This window comes from Elgaria multicarinata, chromosome 17 (assembly GCF_023053635.1).
Source record: "Elgaria multicarinata webbii isolate HBS135686 ecotype San Diego chromosome 17, rElgMul1.1.pri, whole genome shotgun sequence".
NCBI classification, from domain to species: Eukaryota; Metazoa; Chordata; class Lepidosauria; order Squamata; family Anguidae; genus Elgaria; species Elgaria multicarinata.
This window is the reverse complement of record NC_086187.1, coordinates 15,576,437-15,595,564: the sequence shown is the minus strand read 5'-3', so window position 1 is coordinate 15,595,564 and position 19,128 is coordinate 15,576,437. Positions and strand designations below refer to the sequence as shown.

General features: G+C 42.1%; 3 protein-coding genes across 6 annotated transcripts in view; 1 reads left to right on the top strand and 2 right to left on the bottom strand.

The window, feature by feature from the left end:
- The window catches only part of MRTFB (myocardin related transcription factor B), a 115,529-nt gene extending 108,418 nt beyond the window's left edge, over positions 1-7,111 (bottom strand). For 2 of the 3 annotated variants that reach the window (XM_063143003.1, XM_063143006.1), the window contains exon 1: positions 7,056-7,065. In XM_063143003.1, the coding sequence (XP_062999073.1) occupies positions 7,056-7,064 (9 nt within the window). In that variant the 5' untranslated portion in view covers position 7,065. Of the gene's footprint in view, positions 1-7,036 lie in introns of all 3 variants that reach the window. The other variant, XM_063143004.1, reaches the window with a different exon arrangement.
- Positions 1-19,128, top strand: part of LOC134409982 (major facilitator superfamily domain-containing protein 1-like) — a 319,448-nt gene that overhangs the window by 154,858 nt on the left and 145,462 nt on the right. The gene's annotated exons all lie outside the window — the stretch shown is intronic.
- ERCC4 (ERCC excision repair 4, endonuclease catalytic subunit) overlaps positions 11,751-19,128 on the bottom strand; it is a 35,736-nt gene continuing 28,358 nt past the window's right edge. Inside the window, exons 12-13 of one of the 2 annotated variants that reach the window (XR_010026235.1) lie at positions 14,527-14,645; positions 11,751-13,479 (exon numbers count right to left, since the gene is read on the bottom strand). The gene's annotated coding sequence lies outside the window, so the exon portion shown is untranslated. Of the gene's footprint in view, positions 13,480-14,304; positions 14,646-19,128 lie in introns of those variants that run through there. The other variant, XR_010026234.1, reaches the window with a different exon arrangement.

Genomic DNA, 19,128 nt, shown 5'->3' with positions numbered 1-19,128 from the left:
CGCTCCAGTAGAAGCATAAAGGATCCCCTCTTTTGCAGCAGCAAATTCATGCTCTCGCTACAAGAGATTCAGGCAGACAAGAGAGAATGGTGTATCATATGCTTAATTAGTGAAGGAACTTCCAGAGAAGTAGCAATGTGGTGTACTCTTACGTATTCCACTGGATTCCCCTACAAACTAGGCTGATAGGAGGGAGAGAAACCTTATTATATATACTCTAATGTTCAGAGCTTCCAAAGGTAGAAGGAGCAGGATAAACACATCCCAGTTAAGAGTTTAATGCCACATAGGAAGCCTCTGAATCCCTATCTGGAATCAACTTTTAGCTTAGATGAGAAATCCCACCCACCCATTTTTTATTACAAAACAAAAACTATCCTTATTAACAAGGGGCTGAATACACCAGGATCAGCAATGCTTTCTTCTCTGCATGATACCAAATTTTAAACATGAGTAAGTTGAACCAGCTCTAACACTGTATCCTCAAAAGAAATCATAGCATAAGCTTGCTCCTCTGTTTTTGCCAAATATGTAGAACTGAAGAAACCCCAAATAAATCTTGATTACAAATTGAATTCAAAACATTAAAAAAAAAACACACTATGAAGTATCACACTGTGCTAAAGCAAACATCTCTTAAATAACAGTCTTATTTAAGTACCAGATAGAAAATGTTTGTTCTGAATAGGAAAGCAATGTTAATGGAAGGAGAGCCATAACATCCTTTACATAAACAATAAAGAACGTATCCCCACAATTGTTAACATGACTGACTTGCTTGCACTGCTAAGTAAAACCGCTTATATAGTTTCAATTTTAATATAACTATTCATGCATGTGTAGTTTCAGAAATGAGCAACCTTTTATGTTTCTGATAGTATAGAAAGGAAATACACATGTTTATAATCTGATGTTATTAGATTATAATCTGATGTTATTAGATTGTAAGCCTATGCGGCAGGGTCTTGCTATTTACTGTTTTACTCTGTACAGCACCATGTACATTGATGGTGCTATATAAATAAATAATAATAATAATAATAATAATAATAATAATAATAATAATAATAATGTATCTTGAAAATAACATTAAAATGTTAAAGTTCTTAAGTGCAGGGAAGATGCCTTTTTAGCTCTTGTGGCTGTGGAAGAAAACTTTTCCAAAAATAAAAATAGTATGTGATAAAGTATATATCCCAGAGGACAAATGTTAACTACAATTAAAATAACAAGCTGCATTCCGCAAAGGTATGTCCTGACTGGAGTGCTATTCAACATCATCTTACATAATTTGGAAGAAGAAGTGAGAAACACGCTCATCCAGTTTGCAAACAATAAAACACCATTAAAAAATAGATTAGGTAAGGCCAACCTTAGAAGAGCTGTGTGGGGAAAGGCTAATGCCAATAAGATTACATTAACAAAAAAATACTGCCTGCAACAGTCCTAGGTCTACTCTGAAACTTACAAAGCAATCCTAAGTGTGATTTTAAGGCAGCTTTAAAGACTAGCCTTTTCCGGCAGGCCTATCCAGATCAATGTAAAATCAAGAATTTTTAAGATGTTGATTCCTGTTCTAATGTTGTTCCCCGCCTCGATCCAAAGGAAGAGGTGGGTAATAAATAAATAAAATTATTATTATTATTATTATTATGTACTGCCGGGAGTGGAGTTAGATGTCTGTGCCAGAGACATCTGCACTGCATTCAGAGGCCTGCCAGTCTTTTTACCAGTGGGTTTCTTTCTTTACTATTTTCACTCCCATTGAAATCAATGGGAAGAAAATTAAATATGTTATTTTGGGAAAGAAGGGGGATTTGGATCCAATGGATCCAAGACCACCTCCAACCCACCCATGGAACACCCCATTTAGGCAGGAACTCCACTGGCTGAATTCCTACACCTGCAAAGCATACCGGAGGCTTCAGTACCATCCTAATTCCCCTTATTTTGCACTGCTCTGTTAAGTCCTCACAATACCAGTTAAGACAGCAAACATGTATCTGATGTAAATCACTTCAAACTACAGGTGGGGACTCACATCATCAAACAACCCATGAAAAAAACATGCCTACACATAAAAAAAAAACCTAACATGTTAAGTAAATGTATAGTAGAATCCTCCGTCTTCACATCTAGTTTTCTGTGTGGAATGGGTTTTTTGTATAGAGAAACATTCAGTCATCTACGCTCTCAAGTTCAAAGTGTCATAGGCCAGAGACATGCTTCCTAACTGATCCAGTGTTTGGGAAGCACAGGCCTCAGTCATCACATTTTAAGGATACCAATGAAGAGGATAGCAACAAATTAGGAGGTCCCAGGGTGGATAAAAATCAATGATTTTTTTTTAATTTAAATGGGTTTTTTTTTATTTAAATCGGAATTTTTTAATAAAATGCTTTTTGAGGAAAAATCTATCTAAAGATAGTTTTCTATTTAAGATACATATAGTCCAAAGGTTATTCATCATGAAATAAGGATTAGTTTATAATTATGTAGCATGAGGCTGTATATTCATGCAATGTTAAAAAAAATTGGCAAATGAATTGCATTAATCCATTCACAATATCATGCTCTTCCAGAGGTTTCTGTAAAATTATTGGGAATTTTTTCTATCTAGAAGATATTACCACAGCTGCTGGGTTTTACAGTTCTCAAAACTGTGAATTTGTGTCTACAGAAATCACAATCCCATTGTTCCTTTGCAAATCTATACAGAATCAACCCCTTACCTCTTAAGTGTGAAGTTTCAAAAAATTCAATGAATAGAGTGCACTTTTGGGAGGGGGGGGAGTCACATGATTAAATCGAGTCTTTCTGAGTAGTGATTTAAATCATTATTTCAATCAAATTGATTTAAATCAAATCCACCCTGGGAGGTCCACTCAGCGAAGGGGTCAACTAACCTGCAAACTACCACGATGCACAGAATGGCTGGAAAGGGGATGTTAAAACAAAACAAAAAGGAGATAAATCTGTGAAAGCAGTCTTGGACCAGGCAGAAATTTAAATTTGGCTAACAAGAAGCTTTCAGTAATGGTAGGAAAAATGATTCAGAATAATATGTGTACACCCACTCATTTATATGCACCCTTTACAAACTCTTGAGCGTCTTTTCACTAATTGTGCCCAATTAGCACCCCACTTTGGTTGTGCACAAGGTAGCACTTCAGAAGAACTTTCCATTATTCTTCCTAGCCAGTGTCCTGCCCCACTGTTTATTAAAGCTCGCCTTTCCCCCCTTTTTAAAGTGTGTGACATATTGTACAAATACATACATTCCTTGTGAATATGGGTCTCACAGGCCCTAAGTGGTAGGGTAGCAGGCCTGAACTTGCTTACAGCCAGCTGCCCAACCTAAACAGCTACTTACCAACAACAATAGACCACATAAGAGCGCAATCCTATGCATGTTTATGCAGAAAAAAAGCCCTACAACTCCCAGCATGGCTGGTTGGGGAATGCTACGGCTTGCAGGGCTTCTTTTTGTCTAAATCTGCACAGGATTGTGCCTTAAAAGATACAGGCACAGGAAACAGACCCCTTAGCAGATCCACATGTACCCATCTCTGCTCTGGCAGCACTATTACAGAACTCAATAATGCACTTTAATTTTAAAATGTTTTTAATTGGTCCCATTTTTATATAATTTTAGACAGCTTTATATTGCTTATTTGTTACTTTATTGTTTTTAGTGTATAGTTTATTAATTATTATTATTAACCGCCATGGGATTTTTTTATGGAACAGCAGGATACTAATGCAACAAACAAAAATAATTTAAAAAGGAACATGAATTAAAAGTTTTGAGGAAACACTACAGCAGAAATGTGAAGCTATTCTCTTTTGAAGGACCAGATTTTCAAGTCATGAGAGAGTCAAGTTCCCCCTATAATTTTTTTGGCTCCAGTAGAAATATATTCATTGTTTTCCCCTTCATATTTATTCCAAGGCTTTTTTTTAAAAAAAAATGAAAACAAATGTTGTTTGTCAACTAAAACAAATAAAGTTTCATGAAAGACATATGACTAGATTTTAAAGTATACAAACCTCTGAGGACAATAACAACAACTTGAAAGTATGTTGCAGAGACTAACTCACCACAAATTTTAGCTAAAAGCCTGGGGTGGCCCGTTAATAGGCATATCATCAAAGTTGAAATAATTAACACCAAAATGCATTACCTAAAATATTAAGGGTGCAATCCTATGCATATTTAGACACAAAAAAGGCCTACAACTCCCAGCATGCTGTAGCATGGCTAGCTTGGGCATGCTGGGAACAGCAGGCTTTTATTCTGCCTAAATATGCATAGGATTGCATTTTAAGACTGTCACACAGACAACATAAGATATATTAAAAGCACACCTTTACAATAGATTACAAATTTTACAGTGCAGTCCTACACATGTCTACTGAAAAGTAATGGCTGGGTTCACACAACATGACAAACTAGAGTATGGGTTGTCCCTGACTCATCGGTTGTTGTGCTGTGTTAACCCAGCTACACCAACAAACCATGGTGTGACAGTGCAGCTGGGTTCACACAACACAACAACCCACAATTCAACAACAACTAACAATTCAACACATCCTCAACCCATACTCTGGCTTGTCACGTTGTGTGAACCGGATCAATGGGACTTACTAACAGGTAAGAATGGGACTTACTCCCAGGTAAGTGTGTACATGATTCCAGCCTAAATAAAGCCCCTCCAAAGCAGCCAGCCTCAGTTTCCTCTGCCTATAAACATAAGGATTATGGTGACCTACAATACAAAAGTCTGGGAAAGACAAATAGGAACAGGACCGTGGAACTCTGTAAGGATCTCCTTTACTATATGAATGAGAATTGGTGGAAGGCAGTGGCTAAGAGAATAACCTATCATCTGGGAAGCTGATGGTTCAACAAATCTCAAATGAGCTCTGAACCCAACACTTGGCTTGCCCAGATGCAATGCCAAACCAGAGTTCAGAATGAAGTGAACAAGCAGAGAGTAGCCATGGGATCATGTGCTTTCTCCCCAACTCAACCCAACCTGTTCAATCTCTGTTTGCTGGGCAAGTGCAAACCCTTTTTTGATGTTTCAAATGGAATGACAAGCCATGGTTTGATGCAAACCAGGACTAAAGGGAGGGAATCATAGAGCACAGGGAGAGTATACAAGGGTCCTCTCTGCACCTTCATCGAACACCAAACCACGATTTCGTGTTATATCATCCTTACACACACATACACACCCCAAATAATAATACCGATCTATCTACAGGGCTGTTGTAATAAGCACAGCAATTTCTACTTTTTATTTTCTTTTATCCATCTCCTTTCTTCAAGCAGTTCAGACGCAGTGCAAATGTTTTCCCTCCCCATTTCATGGGGTTCTCACAATCACCCTGTGAGGTAGGATAAGTTAAGAAAGAGAATGCCTGGCCTCATTCACCCAGCAAGCTTCCCGAGAATAAAATCAACCCCACATCTTCCTGATCCAAACACGCACGCACACTTTAATTACACCATGCGCTCTCCATATATGAAGTGCTTTGAATGCTAAACATATGATATAACAAAAATATTATTTTCTTCCTCCCAAGGTCTCAGGGCACTGTACACAGCCCTCCTCCTCCCCGTTATCCTCACAACAATCCTGTGCGGTAGGTTAGGCCGAGAGTGTGTGACAGCCCCAAGGATCATCCAGTGAGCTTCGTAGCTGATTTGGGATTTGAACATGGGTCTCCCCACTCCGAGTCCAACACTTTAAGGCTGCAATCCTATACATATTTAGACAGAGGAAAGCCCTACAATTCCCAGCTTTCCTCAGCCAGCATGGCTCCCTGGGGGATGCTGGGAGTCACAGGTCTTTTTTCCATCTAAACATGCATAGAATTGCACCGTTAACCACTGTATTAGACTAAAGTACTATTATTATAAACCCTATTATTATTTACTAATAGCATTATTCAGCCAGTGTGGGGTTGTGGCTACAGCACTGGACTGGGAATCGGGAGATCTGGGTTCTAGTCCCCATTCAGCCATCGAAGCTCACTGGGTGACTTTGGGCCCATGACAAGACTCTCAGCCCAGCCTACTTCACAAGGCTGTTGTTGTGAGGATGAAATTGGAGGGTGAGGAATAATAATAGGAATAATAATAATAATAATAATAATGTGCTTTTAAAGTTCTCTGTACAGAACCATGTACATTGATGGTGCTATATAAATAAATAATAATAAATAATAATAGAAGTTGTGTTACCATCTTTTGAGCTTCCAGGTAAAGCAGATTTAAAGTTTCATCATGACTGGTACCTGGGAGATCTGGGTTATAGTCCCCACTCAGCCATGAAACCCACTGGGTGACTTTGGGCCTGTCACTGACTCTCAGCCTAACCTACCTCACAGGGTTGTTGCAAGGATAAAATAGAGAGGACAAGGAGGATTGTGTGTATACAACCTTGGATTCCTTGCAAAAGGGACCAAGGTGAGATATAAATGTAACAAGGAAAAAAAACCCCACCAATAAAACATTGCACTTAAAACATTCTCCCCCCCCCAAATCCTGTTCAGTCTCACCAGCTTTTGGGAAAGGAGCCAACCTACATGAATGCCAGCAGCTCCACCTCTTTTTGTCCTGCTGCTCCTCTCTAAATCCTGGCATAGATTACCTAAGAGCTTTGCAGGTTGGGACCCTGCGCGTGCGCACGGACGCGCATTCCCTCACTGACCCCTAGCGCCTTGAATGCAGCCACTTCTGGGGAGGGGCCTCGCGGAGTTGTCAGCCTCCCGGGAAGCCCCGCCCCCTCAGGACCCTGTGGTTAAAAAAAAAAATCAGCGGTGCCTCGTCTAACCAACCCAAACCGAGGGGCGGGCGGCGGAAAGTCGTCCCCCCCCCCTCACCACCTCCTCCTCCTCCTCCCCGCACTCGCCTCAAGCCAACGCTGCCCCCGTCGGTGGAGAGGGAAATAATGATCTCGTATTCATCTACCTAGCCCGATAGCTCCTCTCCCCACCACCAACTACAAGTCCGCCCCTCACTCACCGTCTCTGGACGCGGCTACCGCGGACATGTCCTCTCGCGAGCTTTAGCGGCGAGACTTCGGAACTCGAGCGTGTGTGTGTGTGTGTGTGGTTGTGGGGCTGGGGACGGGGATGTTGGGAGAGGAATACCGTGAGCGAGCAAGCGCGCTCCCGGCTGACTGGGCTCCTGCTTCAAGCGCCGAGGCGTGAGGCCGGCGAAAGTGTTGGGCCAAAGCGGGGACGCGCGTGCCGCTCGAGCGTGCGCGCGCTCAGCCGTTGGTGGACTGGTTTACCTCACGTTCGGACGTGGGGGGGGGGGGAAGGGATCGCAGGGGGCTGCTGCCGCTGCCTCCTCCGCCTCCATCCGGGTGTTTCCCCCTTTTTCCCCCCCTGAGGCGGGTCGGCCCAAGTTGCGTCTGTGCTGAGGGAAGAGACGTTGGCGACCTGTTCTGTGACAGGCAAATTTTATTTTATTTATTTATTTATTTAAGGATTTTTTTTTATGCCGCCATTCAGCCAAAGGCTCTCACGGCGGCTTACAAAAGTATTTCTTGACAGTACGCGCACCTCCTCTGCCCAACATTTATTTATTGATTTAGAATATTTCTATACCGCTCCCCATTGAAAAAATTTCGGAGCAGTGTACAAGATAAAATGAAAATTAAAAAACGGAATAAAACGGTTAAAACAAAATTTAAAAGAAGCAAAAACAGAGATTCGAGGCTGCATATTAAGGAAGCGACGTCTACTCCCATTGGAAGTTTTCCTCTTTCCCCAACTTTTTTTTTTTTAAAAAAAGAAAATATTATTAAATTTAATGTATGTGAGTCAATTCTGGTTGCATCATCATCTTGGACTGCAAGAAGATCAAACCAGTCCATACTCCAGGAAATAAAGCCAGACTGCTCACTTGAGGGAATGGTATTAAAGGCAAAACTGAAGTACTTTGGCCACATAATGAGAAGACAGGACACCCTGGAGAAGAGGCTGATGCTAGGGAAAGTGGAAGGCAAAAGGAATAAAAAGGCATAAAATTCCTTAAATAAATAAATAAAATAAAATAAATAAAAGGCAAAAGGAAGAGGGGCTGGCCAAGGGCAAGATGGATGGATGATATTCTGGAGGTGACAGACTTGACCTTGGGGGAGCTGGGGGTGGCAACGGCCAACAGAAAGCTCTGGCGTGGGCTGGTCCATGAAGTCATGAGTCCGAAGCGACTGAACGAATAAACAACAACAGTGATTGGGCATGCTTTTAACATTTTACTTTCTACAATGTAACAATTACTTCATTTAACACCCAGGCCTGTTTTTAATCTGTACCTGCAACCCGAGGATTTATAAAATTTCAACATCATCCTTCTGTCTAGTGTCTATTATTTTATTTATTTATAATATTTCATGACGATGCAAAAGAAAACAGGTGCTCCCTGCAACACCACTACAAAACTGCTGTTTTAGGTTAGCTAAAGGCCCTGAACAGATGCAATCCTGTTTACAGGCTAGGGTACAAATACATTTTGTTGCAGCTCTCTACTTGCAAATCTGTTTCAGACCAAAGAACCCCCAAAGCAGCGTATTTCCGATGGAAGATTCAGTTGAATTTATCATTAGTAATGCTGACAAACTCTGTGCAGAGGTTTGAAAGAATGCCCAGAGGAACAAGGCCAGATCAGTTAACATCCCTGTAAACAAAAGCCTTACAACTGATTCTCCTGTAAGTCCCTAACAATTGTGTTTTTCCAAAAATAATCATAAGAAAACAATTGACTTTATTGCACAACCAAATGGGCTTCTCAAAAGAGAGTGTGCAATCGGGATTCAGTTACCAAAAACAAAATCAAGATAAAAGGCACATTATTAGATCTTGGGGGTGGGGGTGGGGATCATAAGCTTGGAATGGGAAAATGTTACATGAGTGATTTGCCCTACAATATCTAATTAGGCTTTCAAAAATAAGCTTACTAATTAGGTAGTAAAATGACCAATCACATTTTCTGCTTCTTGCCAAAGATCTTGTGTGTCTTTTATGAACAAATAAAAGCTGGGTGGGAACAGGACCGTATACAGAAAGGCATAGACCCATTAGACCGTTATGATCTCGACCACTAAATCTTACAGACGCCTGGCTTTTCCCAACCATTAACTCATCTAAATATTTATTTATTTATTGCATTTATATTCCGCTCCATAGCCGAAGCTCTCTGGGTGGTTTACAAAAGTTAAAAACAGTAAACATTAAAACAAATATACAAAGTTTAAAAACATAAAAAGCATAAAAACACAGTATCCTTATAAAAACAGCTATTCCGTTAAACAAACTCAGCATATGTTGTTAAATGCTGTTAAATGCCTGGGAGAAGAGAAAGGTCTTAACCAGGCACCGAAAAGATAACAAAGTTGACGCCAGGCGAGCCTCATTGGGGAGATCATTCCATAATTGGGGGGCCACCACTGAAAAGGCCCTCTTCCTTGTTGCCATCCTCCGAGCTTCCCTCAGAGTAGGCACTCGGAGGAGGACCTTAGATGTAGAGCGCAGTGAGCGGGTAGGTTCATGTCGGGAGAGGCGTTCCGTCAAGTATTGTGGTCCCAAGCCGGTTAAGGCTTTATAGGTCAAAACCAGCACCTTGAACTGGGCTCGGAAACATATAGGCAGCCAATGCAGGCGGGCCAGAATCGGTCTTATATGCTCAAACCTTCTGGTTCCAGTTATCTGGCCGCTGCTTTTATAATGATAGAGTTTTATAATACGTTGTAAACTATTTCAGGATTTTTAAAATGGGAAGCAATATAGAAATACTCTAAAATAAATAAATAAAGGGAATGGAAGCCACAAATGAAGCATCAGTTGTCTTATCAGCCTCTTGTTGCCCACTCCTCTTTCTCAAGTGATTCTAGGGGCAGCACTTATCTGGGCTTGGCTTCCTTTGGAAAGAGAGATCACTGGAGACGTACTTTTGGTTTTGTCACAGAATAGAACACGAACAGCGTTTCATTTCCTCCTTTTCTGCTATGTAGCCTCTAGGTGGCGCTCTGCTATAGCAGAATTTTGCAATTTCACAAGTAGGAAAATCCCTTTTTCTTTCGCTTTTAGAAATAATACTCTTCGCTCTAAATCACCCCACCTCCAGAAAAGTGCTAATAAAAGACAGAACCAGAAAAAAGGGGGGGGGGAATCACAACATCATCTGAACAGCTGAAGAACTTTTTATTCTCTCAGTATTTTAACACTTAATTTTAACTTAAGTTTAAATTTTACTGTTCTAATTCTGTATTTTAATCTTATATCAATTTATGCTGCGTGGTTTTATCCTGGTTGGGCTTTTTATACTGTATTTTGTATTTGTGTTTTTAGACTGTTGGTTGTTTTATTATGGTTTTAATTTTTGTGAACCGCCCAGAGAGCTTCGGCTATTGGGCGGTATAAAAATGTAATAAATAATAATCTAAAGAACCCTAAAACAACCATGAGTAAAGAATCACAAGCACACCACAAATGCCTCGTGTAAAAAAGCTTTTTTATGGTTTTTTTGTAATATTTGGGTTTATTTACTAATATACAAATAGAAAGTAGGTGGAAACAAACAGTTTATGGTGCAGTCCTATGGGTGCATCCTCGATGGTCAGAAGCCCCCGAACTTCGAGGCTGACAATCATCCTATGAAGAGAAAGGCGAGTGTGGTCATGTCACTCTGCATTTTCACTAGACAGGCAAATTTCACCCATCTTGCTGGGCTGTGCAGAGGGGAAGGGAAGGAGGTTGGGGTGGCCAGAGGATTCTTTGTAAGCCCAGCTACTCTGGTCTCCTCTCCTTCATGCCGACAGAACTGTCCCCTTTCCCTCTCTGCAAACTTGCATTTGCACGCTCATAGATTCAGCCACCACGGTTCTCTCCACACCAGCAGCAAGGGAGAGGCGGGCAGGGAGCTCCAATTCCCAGTTCCAAGGTCATAGCGCTGACCAAGACTTTGGCGCTAGGAATCCGATGCCCCCCCCAAAAAAAACTCTTTTAAAGGGCCATAGGATTACTTCCTTATGCCCTGTGAGTAGAAAAACTACTGCTCCAAATCAGAACCCCAGAGAATCTTAATCTTCAACGTTTTCCCTCTTCTCTGTCTCCAATCTCAAAAACGACCGTTTGTTCACACATATACCTCAGATTGAGCAGCCGTCCCCTTAGCTATAATCAATTTAATACATATAGCATTTTCTACAAATATAGTGCTCCAGGCATTTCACAAAATAAGAATTCAAATACAATAACTGTAATTATAAGTCATTGCAACATAACATTATCAACACTTACAGTGCATTTAAAACACATAAGTTTAACAAGCATAAAACATACCAACAGGTAAGTTAACAACATCCATGAGAGCTGGGAAGAGGGGTGGAGAAGAATGAATCACCTAGATAGTCAATTTCACGTTTCAGGGGCAGGTCTAATTCAAAACACTCTAGAGAGGATCTCAAAATATTTTCTAGCCATCCTGGGCCATCTGATTTTCTAGTATTTCTTTATCCCAATGAACAAACATCCTCTTGGCTTTTAAATTAATAGAAGACCTGCAGAATAAATTAGTAAATACAGCATATCGCAGATGGGGAAGAGCCTTCAGTAATGTCTAGTAGCAGAGGTCATCCTTGGAAGGAAAACAAGGGTATGACAAGTATTTCCCCATATTCATCAGTGAAAAGTTAGAAGTTATATATATCTTCAGACCATAGCTCCCTCAGAGCAGCTAATTTGAAAGGATAAAGCAACAATAACCAATCACATAAAAATACAGCATTAAAACAGGAACAGTAGAAACCAGCATGAGCAAGATTGAGTAAAAGTTCAAAATTTAAAGGCCTGGGTGAATAAAAAGGTTTGAAAAGGCGCCAGGCTTGGTGCTAGACTGTTCTATTGTGCAAACCATCAATACCATCAAGGAGTGGGGAGAGAGAAGAAGGACCCATCTTACTGGAGGAAGGAAGGAATGCACCAGAATCATATCACAGTGATCCTCTCTTGCCTGCACTGGCTCCCAATTGATTTCTGGGCCCAATTCAAAGTGCTGGTTTTGACTTATAAAGTTCTACATGGCTTTGTGTCCTGCTCTAGACTGTATCTTTGCAAGCACAAACAGAGTTAGGCAATAGAATAGTCAGTTTGGCAAGCAGATGGTTAAACAGACAGGGTTCAGTCCAATGAGGGTTAAGCTAAGGCAAGAGTGGTCAGGAGACCAGGCAGCAGTCAGAACAGTTATTCAGTCAATGAGGATCAGGCAACAGTAGGTGTGGTCAGAGTAACAAACAGAAGGTCAAGCACAGTAAATCCATCAGGTACATTCCTTGGTAGAGAAGCCGGGTCAAGCAACAGTTCAAGAGTCAGTGGCACAGAACATCCAAGGCAAGACATGGGAAGCAAGGTGATACTGGGCCTGGCAGAGACATGGGTTCCAGCATCTCTCAAGTCACCAGTAGGAGCTGATAGACCTAAAGCTACTAGACTCCTATCCAGTCCTCAGGCTTGTCTGATGTCCTCCTCATGAGGAAGGCCCAACTCATGAGTATTCCTTCTCAGTAGGTGAGGACTCCTTTGCCTGGCAACTATCCTCTCATGCACTTGAAGATGCCAGTGTTCTCAGGGGCTAGGTGGTGGCCCAGCGTCTTCCTCTGCCTCCGAAACTAAACTCTTGGCTTCTCTAGGAAGCAGATTCAAAGGCCTCAGCCTTGAGGGCCCCGGATCATCTTGGCTTGTGCCAGGGCCTTCTGAGGGGCCAACTGGCTCTGATGGTTTTGGCTCCTCCTCTAAAGACAACTCCAGTGGTGGCATGACATCTGGGACCATGACACTTTGGATGTCAATACCTGATGGAACATCTCCTCCCAAATAAACCTGCTCATACTTTAAGATCATCCACAGAAGCCCTCCTTCAAGTACCTGCTCATTCTGAGATTCAGAGTATGGCAATAATGAGAGGTTTGTTTTCAGTGGTGGCCCCCAGGCTCTGAAATGCTCTCCCAAGGGAAGCTTGCCTGCCTCCCACACTGCTATCCTTTCAGTGCCAGGCTAAGACTTTCCAGTGTGGTGTAGTGGCTAAAGTGTTGGATTGGGAGTCGGAAGATCCGGGATCTAGTCCCCACTCGGCCATGGAAGCTCACTGGGTGACTTTGGGCCAGTCACAGACTCTCAGCCCAACCTACCTCACAGGGTGGTTGTTGTGAGGATAACATGGAGAGAAGGAGGATTATGTACGCTGCCTTGGGTTCCTTGGAGGAAAAAAGGTAGGATATAAATGTAATAAATAATAATAATTCTCCCAGGCCTTTAAAAACTTCCAAAGTCTTCAAAAATATTTTACTATTTAGTGTGTTGGACTCGGACTGGGGACAGCATGCCCATAAACCCCTCTTGTGCAGGGATGGTACTGTTTTGTCAAGTAGTGGCACTCACAGCCTGAACATCGGAAATAATATGCTGAAAGAGGAAAATGACATTAACTAGTATTAACAGAAGCTCCTAAAAAAAATCTAAAAGCGACCAGTAAACAGTTAGAACATGGTGATAAAGGGATGACATTTCATAGCAGCCAACAGATATCCAGGCTATCAGAAAAAGAAGAAGCTCAAATACTTGAAAGGTTCGGCCAAAACAGCTTTTTATTTTGTTTTTTAACGGAGTTTTATATCCTTTTTCTCAGCTTGAGAAGAAGGGCTTTGCAAGGAGGGTTTAGCAAAGAGAAGAGAACAGTCAGTCCTAGCAACAAAATGAAAAACAGAACAATTATCCCAAGGCAAAACTAAGCCCAGTTTATCCCACAGATATACAGCTCTTGGTCTTTATAGCCATCACTGTTCTCTAGCATTCCTACGAGCCTTTCCCATGGTTTTTAGTGTGTGTGTCATCATATATGCAGAGTGCATTTAGAACAATTCACAGTATAGAATCTAAACTGTAGCTGAACTTTGATTTCAATTATTCTCATGGCAACCAATCAGGATGTTCGTAGCTGGCGCTGCCCAGATTTCTGCATTAGACATGACAGGCTGACATCCTTTAGAAGACTTGAGTTACGAAGTTTTTATCAAGACTTTTTAGCCACCCATCAACTATTAATAGGCAAAGTATTTCCCCATTCTAACACGACTAGGCTCATAAAGTACTTTGAAACTGACACGAGAAGCATTTTTCATCTATTTAATATCTGAAAATATGTTATATAAAGGCCTATTGGCACACGTTTTTGACTAACTTATCCTATTATTATTATTTATTTATTTATATAGCACCATCAATGTAGTCAACAAGCCAGAAAGCGGCACATTATCAGCAAGGATTGGCCAGCTTCTGAAAATAGATAAACCTAATTAAATGAATCAGAGCTCACAGATAGACAAAACCTGCCCAGTGTAGTATGGTAGACAGGCCCGTTGCTACCTCAGTGCATGCTCAGCTGGAGTCCCAGATCCCTGGGATTTCCCACCCTTGACACCTGCCCTGGGCCCATTAAAAAAGAGAGGGTACCTTAAACAAAATTGTCACTATGAAGCCAAGCAGTTTGTGGCCGCCATCTTGAATTTTCTCTAAAACCATTAGAATGCTTTTCAGACCATTGTGTGTTGGGAGATGGGGTGAGGTGGTCACTGCAACAAAAACATGGTGGTTGGTATGAAGGGTGGAGGGAAGATGTCTGCTACCCAAAAATAAATGGCCAGTGCTGTGTTTTTCCATTTCGATGGCCATCTACCCCTCTGCCTCACATCCTCTTGAATAACTCAAATGGGCACTGGGGCCAAGCCATGATGGTGACTATTATTATTATTATTATTATTATTATTTATTTATTTATTTATTTATTTAGCACCATCAATGTACATGGTGCTGTACAGATTACACAGTAAATAGCAAGACCCTGCCGCATAGGCTTACAATCTAATAAAGTTGTAGTAAACAATAAAGAGGGAAGGAGAATGCAAACAGGCACAGGGAAGTGTAAACAGGCACCGGGTAGGGTGAAGCTAACAGTATGGAGTTAGAACAAACTCAATATTTAAAAGCTATAGGGAAAAGAAAAGTTTTTAGCTGAGTTTTAAAAGCTGTGATTGAGTTTGTAGTTCTCAAGTGTTCTGGAAGAGCGTTCCAGGCGTAAGGGGCAGCGGAAGAAAAAGGACGAAGCCGAGTAAGGGAAGTGGAGGTCCTGGGGCAGGCGAGAAGCATGGCATCAGAGGAGCGGAGAGCACGAGCGGGGCAATAGTGTGAGATGAGAGAGGAGAGATAGGCAGGAGCTAGACCGTGAAGACTAGAAGTAGCTCAGTGCTCATCTTCTGCAAAAGAGCCCAATGTTTATTTCTACGCTGTGAAAAGCTTCACCTAATTTCTGTCAAGCATTCAAGAGTAGACCAGGCTGTGTGTGTCTGTGGTTCCATCTAATCACCCAGCACTGGCAATTTAGCCGAACTACATCACACTGCAGCTTGTAGTGAGCCAATCAAACATATCACTCCCTAAAAATAAATTAATAAAAATATGTATCTGTAAACTTTTGCCATCCACGGGAGTCACTCTTGAGACATTTAACTGGGAAAGCTGCCTAAAGCTGACACCAGTCCTTACGTGTAAGCAAGAGTGCCTTCTTGCGCTGGTAACGTGAGACTGTGCCTGTATCTGTGAAGATGACGCTTGGAAACGTAAGCTAAGCACAACTCCGCTTTATATATAGAAACTGTTTGTTTTATTTGCAGACCATACCCAGAATAAATAATGAGGTAATTTTTAAGAGGAACTCTAGAGTCGTTGGCTGTTAATGATAACCGCACAATGGAGCACAGTTTTCTCCTTGGTTTTTGGAAGACGGTCATTTTCTGAACGGCCTCTTGCCAAAGACAGTGCTTTTTTAAAAAAAATGTATACGAGACGTAATACTTTCTCTCGGAGGTTCTTCCTGTACACTTCGTGCAGCCTGATCCTATGCAGTGGGAAGGAAGCTCCCCTGGGTTCAATGGGGATTAATTCGAAATAGGAGTGCACAAGGGCCCCACTGCAACAAAACGTTATGGGGTGTTCAAGGTTACAGCCTGACAGCCGTGCCCTTTTCAAGGATACTCCATTTCTTTTTCCTCCACCACCACTACCCAGTTTTCTATCCCCTGATCAACAGTTAATCATGCTCAGTCCTCGTTGGCTGCTGCTGTTTCTTCCCAACCTCTAAAATGCTTTTTGTTCTACAAATCTTGGGGATTCCCCCAAGCACGCTGTTACCCCTATTTTGTGTGCGGATGGCGCCATTTTGGCTACTTAAGGATCCACATTTGGCTCAAGTATGGTGGCTGAACGTGTTGGACTCTGGCTGGGAACACCCAGGTTGAGGCTCAAGCATGAATCTTATTCAGGGCTGGTGTCAAAGGTGGGTTTTGTCGGCCACCTGTCCAAGGCCTACCCCACAGTATGGGGCCTTCTGCTGATCCCCACAGCCCCTTGCTCCTCCTCACTCTTCCTGCCTGTTCATCTGCCCTATCCAAACACACAAGAGCAAGAGGGAAAGGCCCAGGCCTATAGGTAGGGGTGGGCTGCGCCTGTATATTTTCTCTGTCCCCCCACCTAATTTTTTACAAACAAATAATAATGTTTTTTTACAATTTTGTCTTTAAAAGGCTCACAAACCAGATGAACTGCCCCTCAACTTTCCTGAAAACACCCCCGCCCCCCACTCCTGAAATTTTAGGTTGGTTACAGGCCTGGAAAGGCCAACAGTATGGCTCGGGTCCAGGTTATTTGAAAGACCGTATTCTCCCTTATAAGCCTGCCCAACGTGCTTTAAGATCTTCCGGGGAAGCCCTTCTTTCAGTCCCACCATCTTCACAGGCGCGCTTGGTGGGAACATGGGGGAGGGCCTTCTCGGTGGCTGCTCCAGTGCTTTGGAACTCTCTTCCCGGGGAAGCTAGACTGGCTCCCTCCTTGATGGGCTTTCAGAAGCAGGCTAAAACTTGTTTGTTCCAGCAGGCCTTTGGGGAATAATCTGGCCCTCCATCTATGTTAATGACTTATAATTTTGTTGTGTATTTTAACTTCTTGGTTTTTTTACATTTCTTTTCCTGTGTTTTAAAATGTATGTTTTAAACTTTGTAATACCGCCTTGAGGCCCAGTATTGGGCAAAAGGCGGGATACAAATAAATATAATAATAATAATAACAACAACAACAACAACCACCTCCACTTTCCTTGCCCCCTCCTGGAATTCAGTGGGGGTACTGGCACTACACAACCCATGTCGGAGGAATGTGGCTTGGGTGCCCCTGTCTAAAAGGGAAGTAGCAACCCCCAAACAGTTAAAAAAAATGCCAGCAGTGTCTGGTAGGTTACAAATTCCTTTTTGGCGTACGGCGGCGAGGACAAGTGAAAAGGATGCTGTTACAAAATACCGGCAGCTGGGAAGTTCTAATGGAGGTAACAGGCAGTGCTTTTTGGAGGGCCCGATCAATCGCTCCACAGCCCTCTCTGGGACCAGGGAAACTGAGTGCCTCAAGAGAGTGGCTCACCTACCCGATCTTCCGCTAAGGATCATTTTTATTCTTGCTAGACTGCTTTTCTTTTATGGTTACCAGGGCTGTTGAGCTGCTATGGTAACTCCTCCTTGTCAAAACAGAAAGCCCTGCTGTTATATCAAGAGAGGCAGCCTATAGATTCATGGGGTTGCAGCTCCGACCAGACCAAAGCAATGTTTGGAATCCTACAGTGCCGGGAATATAAGCTTTCTCCACCCTGCCTTTAAAAAGAGAAAGGAAGAAAAGAAAGCGACCGTCTGTTGTGCAACTGAACACAAGAGCATAATCCTGTTGATGGCAAAGCCGGTCTATACTTAAATAGTCCTTACACATCAGACCTGTCAAGATTTTTTCCTTTTGAATCTGGAAATGCAGATGGCCGTAGCACGATGCTTTTCCCGTCGCCCTTCTTCTTTGGCCTTTGTGATGTGCCAACTACTATTCTTAGGCGCCATCGCCCCTGTCCATTTGTCATGCCTCCACCCCAGCTGAGGTGGGAAGAAGTAGCTCTCGCTTAAGCCTGACCTTCACAGGCCAGCGTGAATGTTTTGCCACGCAATCTTACACACGTCTGCTCTAAGGCATGGGGAATTGCAGCATTCCTGTACACATTCGCTTGAGTATAAGCACCACCGACCTCATTGGGACTTGCGTTCGCAGCAGACATGTATGGAATTCCACGTCTGGCCTCTTAGCAGAACACTGCTGTGCTCTTTGTGCCAGACTGACCACAGCGAAATGCAAAATACAGCGCCGCAGGAAATTAAAACGTTCATGTCTTGTTTTGGATTTTCCTCCAGTTGCGTATTTTCAAAAACATCTCTTTCCACACGTTCTCTCTCAAAAGCCGTAATTTCAATACGAAGGTGGGACGGAAATTAACTCCCACCCATCCACCACCAACCATAGTTAGTGAAAATTCCTTTAATGTAAGTATTTTTTTAAAAAAAATCTTTTAAACAAGGGGAACTCTGTAACATTTGTAGGGAAGTTGAAAAATGTGGATTATTACAGCATAGTATAAAAATCCACAGAAATATTCAACTAATAACAACAGATCCTAGCCACAGCAGAATAACGTTTGACTTCTATGTTTACATTTTTGCTCAATTTCCACAAAAGCCAAAACATTTGACAGAGAAGTTATGTTTTGAATGAGGGGGGAAAAAATCTTCCGTCTGTCTGAGAGTCGGCTTCAATGGGTCCAAGAATTAAACATTTAATGGGTTCATAGGCAATTGTTGACTTTTTTGCATACCGGATTGCATGCAAAAACAAACAAAGATACTCCATGAAGTTCTACACTGGGTGAATATCTGCACGTTTTTCCAGGACGTCCCTCCTATTCCATTGCCAGTCAAACTAGTAAATGACATGCATGGTGCTTCCTCAACCACATCCAGAGAGGTAACAGACAACTATTTGAAGGTATCCTCTATTTGAAGGACTGTCTAGTCCAGTGGTTCCCAACAGCCCCCTTGGTTCCACAAACTCATGCCCAGTGCCCCCTACCATACACTATAAAAATCATTATTCAGAATAGCGGTTTTCAACGACCCACTAAGGAAGATAAATTCAAAACGG